General features: G+C 34.1%; 1 protein-coding gene across 1 annotated transcript in view; it reads right to left on the reverse strand.

The window, feature by feature from the left end:
* NBEA (neurobeachin) overlaps positions 1-17,238 on the reverse strand; it is a 763,072-nt gene that overhangs the window by 474,619 nt on the left and 271,215 nt on the right. Inside the window, exon 34 of the mRNA XM_011943032.1 lies at positions 2,611-2,738. Coding sequence (XP_011798422.1) covers positions 2,611-2,738 — 128 coding nt within the window. The remainder of the gene's footprint in view (positions 1-2,610; positions 2,739-17,238) is intronic.

Consider the following 17,238-nt stretch of genomic DNA (forward strand, 5'->3'; position numbering starts at 1 on the left):
TGAAAATAAAAATATCAATAACCAGCATTCTTGCTCCTCAACAGCATCTAACTACAGGAAATCGAAAGAATTATAAGCAAAAAAAAAGGAACCCAAGAAGGACCAACTGATAACCTGGTACCTTTCAGACTCCGTAACTATGATGCCACCACTTTCAGCTAACATAATATTTAGGCTATTCTGGAAGGTTTTTATACATGGCTTGATATAAAATTTGTAATGTTAATAATATTTGAAAAACTAGCCTCTAAATATTGTTTTTGGAAATTATTCATTCTCATGAAGTAATTGTAAATATTAAAGTTGAAGGAGAAAAGAGCTAAAGAAAAACCAAATTTTCACCTCAAATGTTTGCATTAATAGTAATGCTAATGACAAAATAAATAAATTTAGAAGGAAAAGTAAATGGAGGGAAAACAAACTTTAGATAAACAGAGTTTGAGGTATCCCTGGAGTATAAGGGTTTAGATGTCTCTGCTAGGTAACTTCAACTATGTCTGGAATTCAGAAGTCTGGGTTGAGCTGTTACAGGAGTTAGGTAGAAGCAGGGAACATAACGCTTTCAAACATGTGTGTCCTCATAAATATGAGGAAGTGGCTTTATAGCAGCAGGAGTAAGACCAGGTATACACAACTACCCCACTGACCCCGCTAGAAGAACATGTGCCCTGCAAGTGGTCAGTAGGCCATCTAGTCTCATTTCCCACTGCACCTTTGTATACACTTTCATTATAGCACATATCCTATTTAATTTTAATTATTGGTTTTTATGTCTCTTTGCTCATTCAACTGTAAGCTCCATGAGGAATATTTCTCCTGTTTTGAATGAATCAATGAATACATGATTTTGTGTAACCAATCATATACATCTAGAACAAAGCTATATAAATTATACACACAATCTGTGGCCAAGCAATAGTTTTTAAGCTTCCAAGAACTTTTAAAGTTCATTTTGGGACTGCTTTAAATTAGCACGGTTCTTCTCAGAATCCCATTCTTCAGAGCATTTAATACTTCACTTTCTAGGTGCGAGTATCATAATGACAATAGTAGCATCCAGGGTGACATTCCTACTTAACACATCAGCAGCCTCCCTACGCCACACTAGTTAAAGCCAAAGAACCCATTACTTCTCTGGCCCTAATATTCGACTACTGTCCTTCCGGTTCACATGAGACTGGCATTTTTCCTGTTGGTAGATCATACCAAGAACGTCTTTCTATCCTCGTTTTAGGGCCAATGTACTGACTGTTCTCTGCACAGAACACTCCTCTTCTAATAAGCTGTATGGCACTTATTAAGTAAGTTTTTGCTCAAATGTAACTTTTACCATGAGGTCTATTTAAAATTGACCACTCTCCTTAAATTTCAACCTAACCTTGCCATTCTGTAATCCCAATTTTCTGCGTGTTATATTTATCCTTTTACATAACATTCGCTATCTTCTAACACCCTATATAATTTAATTATTCATTTTGTTTAATGCTTATTGATTTTGTGCTCTCGTAAGAATATATGCTCCATCTGAAGAAAAGGATCTTTGTCTGTTTACTTATATATTAAAAGTATATAACATAGTACTTAGCTCAGAAGGTACTCCGTACTTTTGGAAACCTGAGAAGCTCATTATGTGACAATATTCTAAGAGCTTCAAATGCACTGCATAGTTTAATCTTCACAAGAACCCTAAAGTGCTATCACTGACTTCAATTTATAGAAAGGAAACTAAGATACAAAGTGGCTAAATAATTCACAAAGGCCACAAAGTTAAGAAAGTAGCTGAACTAGGATTCAAAGTCTGCTCCAAGATGCGGAGTCTTCCTAATAGAAACACTAAGTAGAAGCAGTTGTGACAATAACAGAACAGGCACAGGAAAACTCTCTTTCTTCTGCAGTAAACAGGAAGTGAAAAGCAAAAAAGATATACAAGGATGCTAAATCCCAGGACTACTTGAAATGGCATCTAAAGCCGTTATTCACCTACAGATCATCTTGATATTGTCTAATTCTTTCTGAAGCTCAGAAATATTTGTAAAACATTTTTTAAAAAGAAATAAGATTTTGATTAACCATATTTTTCAAAGCCACTCTCCTAGTAAATTTATCTCATTTGGCTCCTTACTCTATTTAAGCTGCTGTTGAGGGGACAACGGCTTCATCAATTCTTTAAGTATTCCTCTAGATTTTTAATGTCTTCTTAGTTAAGGATTCTCACACTACAAATGTTATGTGAATAAGAAAAATCACTTAAAGATGCATGGCTCTCAGAGTCAGAAGGAAATGTCAGAGATCACTGCTTAATAAACAGGTTATCTTAATGACAGGATATACGTCAACCCTGATAAACGGATTAAAGAGCCAAAGCCTCCCATTCTGACACCTTTTCAATGTTCTTCATCTTCAAAGTTCTCTTATTGGTATTGACCATGCAGACATGTTATTTAAAAAAAATGAGTGAAGAGAAAACATATTGAATATCTTATTAAAATTTGTGAAGTAATGCCTTTACATTCTTTTGGAAATATATATTCCTCTAGAAGCACAAATTATGCCATGATTAATACATACATTATAGGAAACTAAAATAATTAGAATAGAGAGAAATCATACCTTCTATCAATAGCTCTTGTCCATGACTGCCAAGAAGTGTACGAGATAGGAATGGGGCAAAGTCTACAAAAATTTCACGAAGAAGAGGAGCAACTTTTTCTAAAGCTCTTTCAAGTTTTGCAGTGATGCTGTTGAAATTAAGACATAAAAACTAATAAATATAATTCAATATAAAATGTTAAATAAACTTTACTTCTAAATTAAAATCTTTAAAAATCATAAATGTCCTTTCTAGCCCATGGAATAATAGCAAGCTTCATGTATAAGGGACACCCTGTACAGTTTCACATATAGTCATAAGGCTACTGAAAGGTTTCAACTAAATTGGAATGACTATACTATGAAAAAGAATTGGGGTTATGCCACCCAAAAGGGCCAAAGACTGTTCATAGCTCTATGAGTGTCATGTAAATGAGTTCTTGTATGCCTTCTCTATGTATCTACCCATCAAAGAAGATGATTTTGAACACTGATAATGTGACACTGTGCCAGTTACAAATTATTTAACTCTTGCTCTCAAGGAGGTATTACCTGAAACCTGGACAAATAAGGGAATAACTAAAATTCATCGTAATACAGTTGAATGCTTTGCCAAACTAGGCATTTTCCATTTCATAAGTCCATTTACTTTTCTTTACAAGCTGCTGTATTACTATATAGTTCACTGTTGAATGTTAAGTTAACAGTCAAACATAAGCACTGTTTCACATTCTTGAAAACACTTTGGTACATGTAAAAGTAAAAAATGGGGATGAAGAAAATATTTCTGCTTAGACAAATGAGTAACACAGTAACAGATTTATTTGTCTTAGATAAAAGTGCTTTGGCGTAAGACTGCTTGGACTAGAATCCTGGCTCTATCATATACTAGCTAGGTGACCTTAGGCACATTAGGCTTTCTATGTCTGCAAAGTGAAGATGACTGCAGTATCTACCCAGTGAGGATTAAATAAGCTAAGGAATGTAAAGTACAAAGAAAAGCACCCAGCACACAGTGAAGAGGTCAATAATGTTCACTTTTTTGAATCTACTTTGAACACACCCATATTTACACTCACAAAATGTGATTCTGATGCATTAAACAACTCAAAATCAATATATTAGATGAGCACACATTCTTCTACACAGAAGAGATGTACAGTTAGCAATTAAACAATGTTACAAAATAATACAAGTTCTGCCACAATGCCAGGTAACACCGTGTTACATATGAGGCAAACATTTATAAATGAAAAAAAGGTAATTAACCATAAAATAATTTGTATTATATTACTAAGGTTTAAAACTAAACTATGGCATCTTTTTAATTTTTTAAGCAATTAAATAGCTATTAGAGAATAATATCGGATGACTTCTTTCCTAAATTGGAAACAGCCAAGTTTCAAATCTTTGAGCACTCTAAATCTCACCATCAGCACTTCTGTTTAACTCTGTCTCCTCTTACCTGTGTCAACAGCTCTAGAGAAAGGAGAAAGCATGGAGAAAACTCAAGTTTGGTCACTGCCACATAGATTTAGAGAATTCTGGAGGAACAATTTTCCATAAGAAAAAGGGATTTGAAGGGCATTTGGCAGACTTACTGAAATTAAGAGATTTCAATAGTCTTCCCTACTCTGTAATTCCTAAAGCAAGGACCTCCTGAAGACACTGGTTCTCAAGCTTTGGTGTGGATCAGAATCACCTGGAGAGTCCATTTAACCAGACTGCTGAGTCCCACCCTAGTTTCTGATTCAGCAGGTCTGTGTGTACAGCGAGCATTTGTTAGAAGTACAAATTCTCGGTGGTGTTGATGCTGCTGATCCAGGAAACCCACTTTGAGAATGACTGTTTTAATGAGAGTATTTACTATTAGAAAGAATTAACAAAGAATCGAGCAAAAGAAAGGCCACCTGAAGTCACTGAATAAGCATAATCACAGTAAGTTATCTGTTAGTGAATACAAAGAGATTCTTTTTTGAACCTACAATTTCATTAATTCCTTCAAATCTCTAGACTCATGTCCTACAGCTCTTCCCAGCTAAACTAATTCCCTCTACTAAGAAATGGTGAGAATGGTAAGAGTGAGTTTATTAAAAGGAGAAAAATCTAGATATAATAGTTTCTGATGCTCAATTCTAAATGAAGTATGATTATTTATTTTTCTTAAGATTAATAAGTGAGAGCAAAATTATTTTAGAAAAATTATTGATTCATGGAGGTTTGCATCATAGCTATTGGATTTAATGGACTATTATTGAATTAAAGCCAGGAACATTTTTTATCCCAGTTTGAGAACTTTCTCCCCTATTTTACAGATTTCTGCGTGATTTTAGAGGCTTCAGAATTACAAAAATACTGTTACTGGTGATTAAGTTAAATATGAAATAGAAACTTCAATTAATCTGAGCAACTGATTACTTCTGTAAGTATGTATAAATATACATTATTTCCAATTATCTTGACTTAAGGGTAATAGTTATTTCTCATGAAGTGAATCCCTATTAAGATTTTTTGCAAATATTTTCTTATAAAATTTATTAGAATATTAAATGTTGCTCTTGCATAACATCCTGCAATTAGAATTTTAATTTTCTAATGGGGCAAAGAATATAATATTTTACTCAGCAAGAGATTAGAAGTTTTATGTATGTAAACCATTATCAAATAATTCTGCTGGAATTACAACAGCAAAATACTCTAAATGGAAAAACTTCATCCTCATTTTTCACAGTGAAGAAAACAGTTTTTGTTGTTGTTGCTATTTAGAGTCCCCACAATGTATTTCAAAGAAGGTTATAAATGCTGTATAAATTCGCTTCATTGTTACACAATTTCAATTCTGAAAGAAAATGGTACAAACACAAACTCCATCCTAAGACCCTCCTTTATCACCTGAAAATAAGAATTACAAAAAATACCAAAAAAAGACATATTGTGGCTATATCGTCATTTTGTTTTTCCGTTCTCATCTCAAAGAAACACACAATGTAAAACTCCTTTTCCCCAATTCCAAGACACATATGAGACAGCTATCTGTTAATATGTAAAAAAAAAAATTAAAAGCTATGTTAATGTGAGAAAAGCCCATGCCCTTAAGTCCTATAAAAATAAATAAAATTTTCTCCTTAAAATAAAAATACAAAGAACATATAGCCACCAGAATAAAACCAGGTGTTCTTCAGCAAAAAATTTTGTAAGAAAAACTGGCATCATGTACTGACTTTAGAGGAAAACTCTAAAGAGTAATTTTTCAATTTTCTCTAAAAGTTTATTTTCATTTATTCAAAAACATTCATTTAGGCTGGGCACGGTGGCTCACACCTATAATCCCAGCGCTTTGGAAGACTGAAGAAGGAGAATGGCTTGAGCCCAGGAGTTCAAGACCAACCTGGGCAACATGGTGAGACCCTGTCTCTATCAAAAAATTAAAAAATTAGCCAGGTGTGGTGGTGGGCGCCTGTGATCCTAGCTACTCAAGAGGTTGAGGCAAGAGGATCGCTTGAGCCCAGGAGGTCAAGGTTGCAGTGAGCTATGATCATGTCACTACACTCCAGCCTGGATAACAGAGCAAGACCCCTATTTTGCAACAAAAAACAGAAACAAAAAAACTATTCATTTAGTCTAAGACATTTTATGCACAGAAGTAATACAAAGGTGTATTTCCCTATGTAGGGGAATCTGCCCTGCACAGTCTGAGTGAGTTTATAATCTAATACTCTAATAACTTAATATTTGGTTAAGTTCTTGGGCTCTAACCAAGTGTGGGTTGAAAAGCGTACAATTTCAAGCCACTCATTCTATTCTCCCCAGTCTATTTTTTCCCCTTAAGTCACACTAATGATGTGTTTAAGATGCTTGATTGATGACTATTTTGAATTTGGCTATTTTTCTTAATAGTAAGTATAAACTCTTAAGAAAAAGAATTAAATTACTGGAACTGGAGGCCATTATCTTAAGTGAAGTAACTCAAACAGAAAGGCGAATAGTACATGTTCTCACAAGTGGGCGCTAAATAATGTGTACACATGGACAGAGTATGGAATGATAGACACTGGAGGTTGGTGACTTGGAAGGGTTGAAGGGTGGAAGGCGGGAGCGAGAGGTAAGAAATTACTTAATGGGTACCATGTACATTATTCAGGTGATGAAAACACTAAAAGCCCAGACTTCACCACTACGCAATATATCCACAAAACAAAATTGCACTTGAATCCTTTAAATTTACACAAATCAAAAATAAATAAATAGAGAATTACTTATTTCCATGAAGAAAAGTCCTGTTGCAACTTGAGAAATTATAAACCACTCTAGCAAAATTACCAACTCAAAACAAAATATTCAAAGGAAATAATAAGGCTTTAGATGAAATTCTATAGCTCCAATGATTAGATTAAAACAATACAACTTAAAACACAAAAGCTTACAATTATCGTTTTTAAAAACTGCAATCATGTTTGGCTTTTACTGTATTGAGGAAGTCTCATTCACAGTTAATTCTAAGAAATTCATATGAATAAAAATATAATTAATCCATGGAAAAAATAATGTATGAAAACCCATGGCTTAATTATTATTAAATCTTGCCAAATGTAACCGGCCTCAAGAAATATCCAAGGCCATGGTAATTGTAAGTACACAGATCAGTAAAAAAAAATGAAGATTTTTCTCTCCTGTCATCTAAATGAATTCCCTGATAAACATAGTTCATAACAAAGTTATCTTTTCTTAATGGTATATGTTTTAGAATTCTAGAAAAATATAATAGTTCTACTCTTATTTACGGCCCTACATACATTGTGTATTCTATTTTAACAAACTCCCTTATGTTTGTGCTACTTCATAAAGTCATTTTTACTTACTTTTGATTTTATTGACTTTTTATCTTCTCCTAGGTCTTTAGCACAATGTCATAAATATAACAAACAATAATTTGATTTGAAGGATTAGAGTGCTTAAATTTCCTATTTCTTAAATCATATAAAATAGGTAGTTATAATAAGAAAACAAAGAATAAAAAGAAATAATCACATACCCTTAAGTATTGTACCTAAAAGATTTACTCAGACATAAAAGAAATTATTACATTAGTCAATTCTATAGATTTTTATTAATTGAATGCTTCTACGTAAATGAGGAAACGTTGGCATCAGTAAGTGAACTGATTGGGTTTAGGTAAACACAGATGAAAAGACAAGATTTAGAGAGTATTAACGATAGAACAACCATACATTGTAATGTTAAATTCGTATCAGCTATATATTATGACTAGGAATTGACACGGAATTCAAATACTTTATCTGTTGTCACTAAATTTCTAATATTAAATATAATTTAACATACTAAAATAGCTGATGAGTAAATGTATCCTAAATCTGCAAAACTGTGACATAATTACCTACTGACAATTTTATTAAGTTATAGCTTTCTAAGGTTGTGGCCACTACGGAAAATATGATATTGAAAAAAAAATGCTTACTTATTTATTTCCCTATGATCTTATAAATTTTAAACTGGCATTTTCTCTTTATTACTCCTAAACAGAATTATTTTCAAATGCATTATGAAAAGGTTAAAAAAGCAGATAAAGTTATAGAAGAATAAAAATTGAAGCTAAATAGAATATTTCTATAAGTAAAAAGTTTACTGCTTTATATCGTAAACTAAATTCCAAGCAAACAGTTTTCAAGTTTTAAGATGTGTAATGCCTACGTGAGCATGATGATGCACACCTCTAGCCCCAACAACTTGGGAAGCTGAGGCAGGAAAATCACTTGAGCCCAGGAATTCAGAGCTATTGTGTACCATGATCACATCTGTGAATAGCCATTATGTAATGCTTTTGGGGGATGTCCTTAGACAATTAGAAAAGTTTTTCGGAGTGCACTAATTACAAAAGTAAAAAAAAAAAAAATTGATGTAGAACAATTCCTTCTTTCCAATCAACCACTTAAATGACACTAAAGTTAACTATAGTGAAATAAAAATACAAACTCAAGAATATAAGCCTAACTAAAACCAAACAACAAATCTAGTGATAAAAAGGGTAAGGCTAATTGTGTCTTAAATACTTGACATGAAAACTGTAACAACATTTATCCTCTTAGATAAAATATTTAGTATATTAAAAACATATTTTGATGTAGTGGGAGCTGTGGGTCTCACCAAGATCCTCTTTTAGGATAGAGACATTCTTTCCCTGGAGAGTTCTGAGGAGAACTGTGGGCTGATGGCTCACAGTTGAATCCCTCCCTAGAAGGGAGCTGCTTCACCCAAGGTTAAGTCCCCTCTTTAGGAGCAGTGTGAATTCAAAAAATGGTCAATTAGAAGAAAAAAAAAAAACAAAAAACCCAGCTCCTTTGACCCAATTGAGGACACCTCTGAAGCCATTCCAACTTCAGAGCTTTCCCATGGAGTGGCCTGGAATATCTCTTACAATTGCATCACTTTTCCTTCAGATCAATCTTCCGCTGCCACTTATTTATAGGTGGTGTTATCAAGAATATTCCCCAGTAAAGCACCTACAGAATTTGTTTTCTGGAATAGCAGTTAATGAGTTTTCTGTAGTATAGTATTTAATTAAATATAATTTTTTGAATACATAAATTGAAAAATCAATTAAGAATTTGAACTTTTAAAATGAAATGGACTTCTATTTCAGATGCAGAACACTGGAGTCATTCCCACAAAAATCACAAGAAAAAGCCAGATATTCTAAAGAATTATAACTTTGTTAGGCCTCATCAGAGAGCTGAGGTTGCTAGGCCATCAAACAGCTTGAAATCTGAGGATAGGAACCTCCAAGAAGAGTCAGGACGAATGAACTTGCTAACCTGAGGCAGAGAACAGGAAGCAGCAGCACTGGGCACCACATTAAGTTGGCAAGAAAAAATCAGCTAAATTTTTTTATACATTTCTGAAGTCCATGTGTGGACTATAAGAGAATAAAACCCCCAGAGCTATAGACACAAGGGGAGTTTGCAAGAACACCCAAGCTCTTGCATTCAAACCTAACCAGTACTCAGGAGAAAAACCGGAGGCAGCATGGAAGACTGCAGAAAACTTACTTCATTGCTCCAGGTTAAAGGAGGGAGAATTAATTGCTGCAGAAAAGACACAAAGTTCTGCCCAGATCCGTCTTCCTATCTCCTCTACAGAACGGAAGCCTTATGCATCTGAGAGAAAGATAACAACTCCTGTCACTTTTGGGGCACAGTAGGAGGCCTGTTGCAGCTAGAGGAAAGGAACATAAAAAACCTTCTACTCTGAGGGAGAGGAAGGGAAACGTTCTGAGTCCTGAAATTTACAGATCTCTAATCATTTAAAGATGCACAAAATCACTGAAAAAGCCCTACCTTCAAGATCCAGGACAGCACTTGACTAAAATGGAGTCTAGACCAGGACAAAAGAGAACCCCGTGCCCTTGAACATCAGGCTTGCAAGCACCCAGTAACAGATAATGATAGTCTATTCTGGAAGGGACTGCACAGCGTAGAGAACCTCTCTGAATCAGAACAGGGTAGAACAGAAATAGCAAGACACTGAAAAACTAGCACCTAACTAAACACAAAGTAAAGATAGAGAACTTTAAAGTCCATGGTACACAGGGAGTAACAAACACAACAAGAAAACATAAACCCTGCTCAACAAAAGACTAAAATGACTCAACCCCTCTCACAAAAGGCTTAGCATAAGGAGAGGCAGACCCATTTAGAGCACAAATACGACTGTCAGGAGCTACTATCCCATACATGATGTCCAGTTTTCAACTAAAAATTACCTTACACATGAAGAAACAAGAAAAAAAAAAGTCACAGAAAAACCAATAAAATCAAAATCACAGATGAACCCTATGTTGGAACTATTAAAGAATTTAAAGTAACTATGCTTAACATGTTAAGAGTTAATAGCTGAAAAGGCAGACAACATACATAAACAGATGTAAAATTTCAGCAAAAGTAAGAAACTGTAAAGAAAAAACAACGGTAGAAATAGAAAATACAGTAAAAGAAATGAGGTGCCTTCAATGGACTTATCAAAAGACTCAATGAAGCCAAGCAAAGACTCAGTGAATTTGAAGACAGGCCAATAAAATACAGACATATTAAAACAAAAAGAAAAAAGAATATACACACACTCCGATGGAGAGAGTGTGCACATTGGTGCATTCAAAAGCTATTAAACATTATCAAGTAATTTTACATAAATGTGATTGGAATCACAGAAAGAGTAGTGCCATATGCCAAATAATGGCTCCACAAAGATACCTAAACCATAATCTCTGGAACCTTTGAATAAACTATATTACATGGTAAAAAGGATTTTGCAAGTGAAATTAAGGTTATGGGCATTAAAACAGAGAGATTATCCTAGGTTATGTAGGTAGGTTCAGTCTAACCATATGAACTCTAAAAAGCAGAAAACTCTCCGGCTAGAGAAGTACTGCAAAAGAGGAAAGCAGAAAAGATACGTATAAGGGGAAAACAGACAGATCCCAAGTTTGAGAAAAACTGGATGCATTATTACTAATTCTGAATGTAGGAGGCCACACGCAAGGTGAGTTCTAGGAGATAAGGGAAGGCTCTGATAGCAGGCAAGTAAACAGGCCCATGTGTTCTACAGCCATACAGAACTGAATTATGCTAGTAACCTGAGTGAGCCTGGAAGCGCATTTTCTTCCAGAGTCTCCAGTAACAAATGCAGCCCTGCCAACATCCTCATTTTAGCCCAGTGTGACCTGAGTGTTGGACTCTTAACCTACAGAACTGTGAAATAATTAATAAATCAGTGCTGATTTAAGCTGCCAAATTTGTGGCAACGCGTTATTCTACCAATAGAAAACTAACACAGAGACATACCAGAGCAGAAGAAATATGTGAAGAGATATTGAGTAAGAATTTTCCAAAAACAATGAAGTCATAAAACTACAGATACAAGAAGCCCAGAAAACACCAAGTAGAATTTTAGTAAATAAGTAAAAAAAAAGTATCACAATACACTGCCGAAATTCAAATATAGAGAGAAAATCTGAAGAAGGCATTCAGAGAATAAAGACACATTCCATAAAGACGAACAAAGATAAAAATGACATTCTCATTAGAATCCGTACAAGCCAGAAGATGAAATCCCTTTCAAAGCCATTTTAAAAATATATAATCCACAATTCCATATGTAGCCAAAAAATTCTTTAGAAAAAGATGGTAAGACCTTTTTAGACAACAAAAACAGAGGTAATTCATGTAGCTGACTTTGTACTACGAATACTTTTAAATGTATTTCAAGTATAAGGAATATACCAGACAAAAACAGATTTATACAAACAAGAGTGCTAGAAAAGATAAATAAAACTATAAAATGCATTTATTTTTAACTGTTCTAAAATAAAATTCACTGTCCAGAGCAAAATAGCAGTGTACTGTTTCTTTTTCTTTTTCTTTTTTGGGACAAAATCTTACTCTGTCACCCAGGCTAGAGTGCAGTGGCACAGTCTCAGCTCACTGTAACCTCTGCTTCCTGGGTTCTAAGCAATTCTCCTGCCTCAGACTCCGGAGTATCTGGGATTACAGGTACATGCCACCATGCCCAGATAATTTGGTATTGTTAGTAGAGATGGGGTTTCACCATGTTGGCCAGGCTAGTAATCTCAAACTGCTGATCTCAGGTGATTCACCTGCCTCGGCCTCCCCAAATGCTGGGATTACAGGTGTGAGCCACGGTGCCTGGACTACTGTTTCTTCATAAGATATATAAAAGTAAAATGTATGACAACATTAACACAAAGGATGTAAAAGAGGAATTAGGAGTAAACTGTTACAAGCATCATTATTACACATGAAACTGTGTAATAATATTAAAAACTGATTCTGATAATTTAAAGATTTATATTGTAAGCCGCAGAGAAGCCCCTAAAATGTTTAAAAGGTTGTCTTTTATTTTAAGCATTTTAAAAATGTTTGAAATATTGTCTCCAATAAGACAATATTGGAGAGAAAATAAAATAATAAAAAAATACTCCATTAACCCAACAGAGGTCATAAAAGAAGAAAAACAAAGTACAGATGGAAAGTAACAATTTATTCTAAAACAATTACCAAATTGGTAGATATCAATATATACATCAATATAATCATGTAATCATGCAATTACACTAAATGCAAATGATGTAGAAATACCAATTAAAATATAAAAATTGTCAGTTTGATATTTTTTTAAAAAGCAGAACTACTTTAAATATAAAAATGTAGACAAGTTTAAAGAAACGAAAAAAATTACCATCAAAACCCTTCATTAAAATAAAGAAAGTCATGTAAGGAGTTGAAAATGTTTAATTGGGTGAGCTTTACACAACTTAAAAATTACCAAAAAGTTACACATTTTTCTATCATATAATTAAGGATCAGAAGGAATGGACCTGACATAATCCAGCTGAAATCAGTGATTAAAAAAAAACCAAGCCATTTTAACATTTGCACTCCATCAAATATATGATCATAAGCACATAACTATATAAAAATAATGTTGATTTCCACCTTTAGTAATAGGCAAATTCTCTTGCTGAGAACAACTAAAAAAGCTGGACAAAACCAGAAACACTTCTTTGAGGGAAATGGAGAGTTAAGACAGAAGTCAATTATTTGACCATGATCCTGATGAAGAAACTCTAAGAAGATGATTTTGGTTTCTGGACCGCTCATCTCCCATGGACATGTTTTGGTAGAAGCAACTGAATGACTGAAACTGAACAAAATGTTTGGAGCTCAGAGCCTACTAAAGAGGAAAAAAAGCTTAGAAAAACCCTTATGATTTAAGTTGAGACCCTATAGAACTACACTTTAAAGAACTGGTGAATCAGAAAAAAGACTGGCCCTCTAACCTTGACTTCATTAAGGTCGTTTAGGATTGCTAATGCTTACCAGAAGAAAATGTATTTTTTTCTGGAAGAAAACACCACTTTGTACTTTCATATTAGGTTTATAATCTTTCAGATACTACATAGGTTTTTCACATAATAATAACAAGAAAAGACATGTAAGTAGACAGGAAGATATTACTGAACACCAAAAGCAACACAAGATGACGGAGGTAGCTCTGATAAATAATCAAAGACTTTAGGGTAACTATATTTACCCTAATAGTTAAATTAAAGACCAAGATAAACAATTAGATAAGACAGACAATTGGAAGATAATTTTTTTTTGAGATAGAGTCTTACTCTGTCGCCTGGCTGGAGTGCAATGGCACAATCTTGGCTCACTGCAACCTCTGCCTCCTGGGTTCAAACAATTCTGCCTCAGCCTCCCGAGTAGCTGGGATTACAGGCACCCGCCTCCATGCCCAGCTAATTTTTACATTTTTAGTAGCGACAGGGTTTCACTATGAAGGCCAGGCTGGTCTCGAACTTCTGACTTCATGATCTGCCTGCCTTGGCCTCCCAAAGTGCTGGGATTACAGTCGTGAGCCACCACGCCCAGTTGGAAGATAATATTAAACTACAAAAGTCAAATGGAAATTTGAGTACTTACAAAAATTGAAATTAAGAACTGAGAAGACTTGACACAGCTAAAGAGAGAATTTTAATAAAGTAGACTCTAGGTTAAAAGAAAATACTCAAAATCACTGAGAGAGGAAAAGGAGTGGGGGAAAGGATACAGATAGATAGTTAAGAAATGTATTTTTTAAAACTCTAATTTTTATCTAGGATAAGCTCTAACAAAAGGATAAAAAGAGTCACAAGCAATACCTAAAGAGGTAATGGCTAGGAAGTTTCAAAATTGAATGAAAGTGATACAACTTCAGATTTGAAAATCTCTGCAAGTCCTAGGCAGGATAAATACAAAGGAAATCCACAGCACCTGAAAACATCATAGTAAAACTTTCAACTCCCCAAATACAGAACACCTTTAAAACAGACATCAGGTGGGCTGGAGTGGAGAACAGAAACAATATGACCAGGAATTAACCTATCAAATAAAGAAATAAAACACAGAATGAAAAAAGCCAGAAGACAAGAAAATGATATTTTCAAAGCAATAAAAGAAAATAACAGCCAACCTAGAATTCTGTTGGTTCAAAATACCCTTCCAAACATTGAGGTGGATTTCCAAGATATTTAGAGAAACAGGAACTAAAAATTCATGACAGCCAAACCTGCACTAAATCAAATACTAAGAAGTGTTCTCTCAGAAGAAGAAAAATGATACTAGGTGGAGGTCAGACATTCAGAAAAGAATGATAAGCAACAAAAAGGGATAGTCATTTGGTTAAATCAAAACAGATGTTGACCAATAAAATAAGTAGACTTTCTTGTAGGGTGTGAATTTAAGATGAACATGCACACATGTATATATATGTACATGTATGTCTGCAAAATTTGGAGTAAATTGAGTTAAAATAGAGTAAGGAAGGACCATGCATTGTCTGGGGATAGGACCTTGATAAATCAAGGACAACTCCTGCAATTTGGAGGATTATCAATTACACAGTTTCTCAAAGTGTGTTCTCTGGACCAGCAGCATCAGCATGATCTAGCATGATGGTTAATCTTATGTGTCAATTTTACTGGGTGTCCAGATATTTGATTAAACAGCACTCTGGATATGACTGTGAGGGTATTTCTTGATAAGATTAACATTTGAACAGGTAGACTGGGTAAAGTAGATGGCCCTCCTTCATGTAAGAAGGCTTCATCTAGTCAATTGAAGATATGAATAGAACAAAAAGGTTGAGCAAACTCCTTCTGCCTGAATGTTTGAGCTAGTAATACTGGTCTCTTCTGGCTTTTGGACTCAGACGGAAACATCGGCTCTTCTTCAGTCTTGAGCCAGCCAGCTTTTGGAGAGAAATTCATATCACTGGCTCTCTTGGTTCTCAGACCTTGGTACTTTGATTATAACTACACATTGGTTCTCCTGGGTCTTTAGCATACTAACTGCAGATATTGGGAATTCTCAGTTTCCATAATTATGTGAGCCAAATTTTTATAATAAATAATGTGTATATGCATGTATATTCATATGAATGTAAACATCCTATTTAATCTGTTTCTCTAAATAAGCTTGACTAACACACCTAAAAACTCATTAGAGGTGCCCTAAATTCTCATGCCATACTGAAGTCCTACTGAATCAGGAAGCCAACGATCTGTATGTTAATAAGCCCTCTATGTTAATCTGATGCACGCTGATGTTAGAAAACTACTGCACTAAGGAAACAAACAATGTACAACCTTCAACTTAACAGTTTCTTGTTACTTCTCTCTATTGAATTTTTTTTGGCAGTAAGAATAAAAGAACAAAACTGATTACTGCCAGAACTTATGAAGAAAAGGAAGGAAGGCAAGGAAGGCAAGACAGGCAGGCAGGCAGGCAGGCAGGAAGGTAGAAAGGCAGGAAGGCAGACAAGCTGGCTAGCTTAAGTAAAGAATATCAAGAATAAAAAGAAGGGACATTACTACAGATTATATGAATGTTAAAAGAATAACATGATAATATTACAAAAAACTTTATGCCAATAAAAACCTACCAAAACTGACACCAGAAAAAATAGAAAATTTTGGGAGATCTGTAACTAATTAAATTGAAATTTTAATTAAGAAACTTTCCTAAAAGAAGAGATCCAGGATTAGGTGTCTTTGCTTGTGAAGTTTGCTAAATATTTCAGGGGAAAAAAAGACAAAAAAAAAAATCTTATAGAAGCTTTCAAGAGATAAATCTATTTCACATTACAATGAAATTGGATTTCTTACAGAAATTGATAATTCTTTTAGCATTTAAAAATTAAATCAATATAGTACACCATGTTAACAGGAGAAAAATCACATGATCATCTTAGTGTATATTTGAAAAGCATAACATACATCACGATAGCAAGTTTTTGTTAATTACAAATATAAGAAATGTATAACATTTATTGAAAATTACATATAATAGATAAGAGGCATCATAATTAATGATAAATGTTCAATGTTTTTCATCTGAGATGGAGATTGTAAAAAGAATGCCTGCTATAACCATGACTGTAATAAATTATATTGGAGGTACTGGGTGGCACTGTAAGTTAAGAAAAAGAAATTAAAAGGTGCAAGGATTTTAATGGGGGAAAAAACTCCCCCATTATTCATGGATGACACAATTATGTATATAAATATACATTTTGAAATAATCTATAGAAAAATAATTAGGAATAATAAGTGGGTTAACATTTCAGGATATTCTCTCAACATACTGAAATGGAAACAATTAAAATAATTAAAATAAAATTTATAAAAGAAACCACTGACGACATGATAAAAATATAAAATTCATTTGTAGCCTTGAAAAAGTAAGATGGTCTAAAATTACCTTCCATGATAACAGCTAAAAAATTAGACAAATACAGGGAACAACTATTTTCAGACAATACAAGGAGTACAGAACAATGAACCCTAAGGAAAGAGAAACCAATAAGGTGAGCTCACCCATCATCCACATTTCTTTTATGGAGGTATTTCCTACATTATGGCAAATACTGAGTCCTGCAATGTTTTTGGGTTGACAAGACTGAGACTGTAGTTCAAGACAGCCAAGGTGAACAGAATTTGCAGGACAGAGTCCCTGAGAGGAGGAAGCTATAAAGAAAAAAATTTCCAAAAACCTGAGTCTTAGGCTGAATAGC

This window comes from Colobus angolensis, unplaced genomic scaffold (genome assembly GCF_000951035.1).
Source record: "Colobus angolensis palliatus isolate OR3802 unplaced genomic scaffold, Cang.pa_1.0 Scaffold214, whole genome shotgun sequence".
Classification (NCBI taxonomy): Eukaryota; Metazoa; Chordata; class Mammalia; order Primates; family Cercopithecidae; genus Colobus; species Colobus angolensis.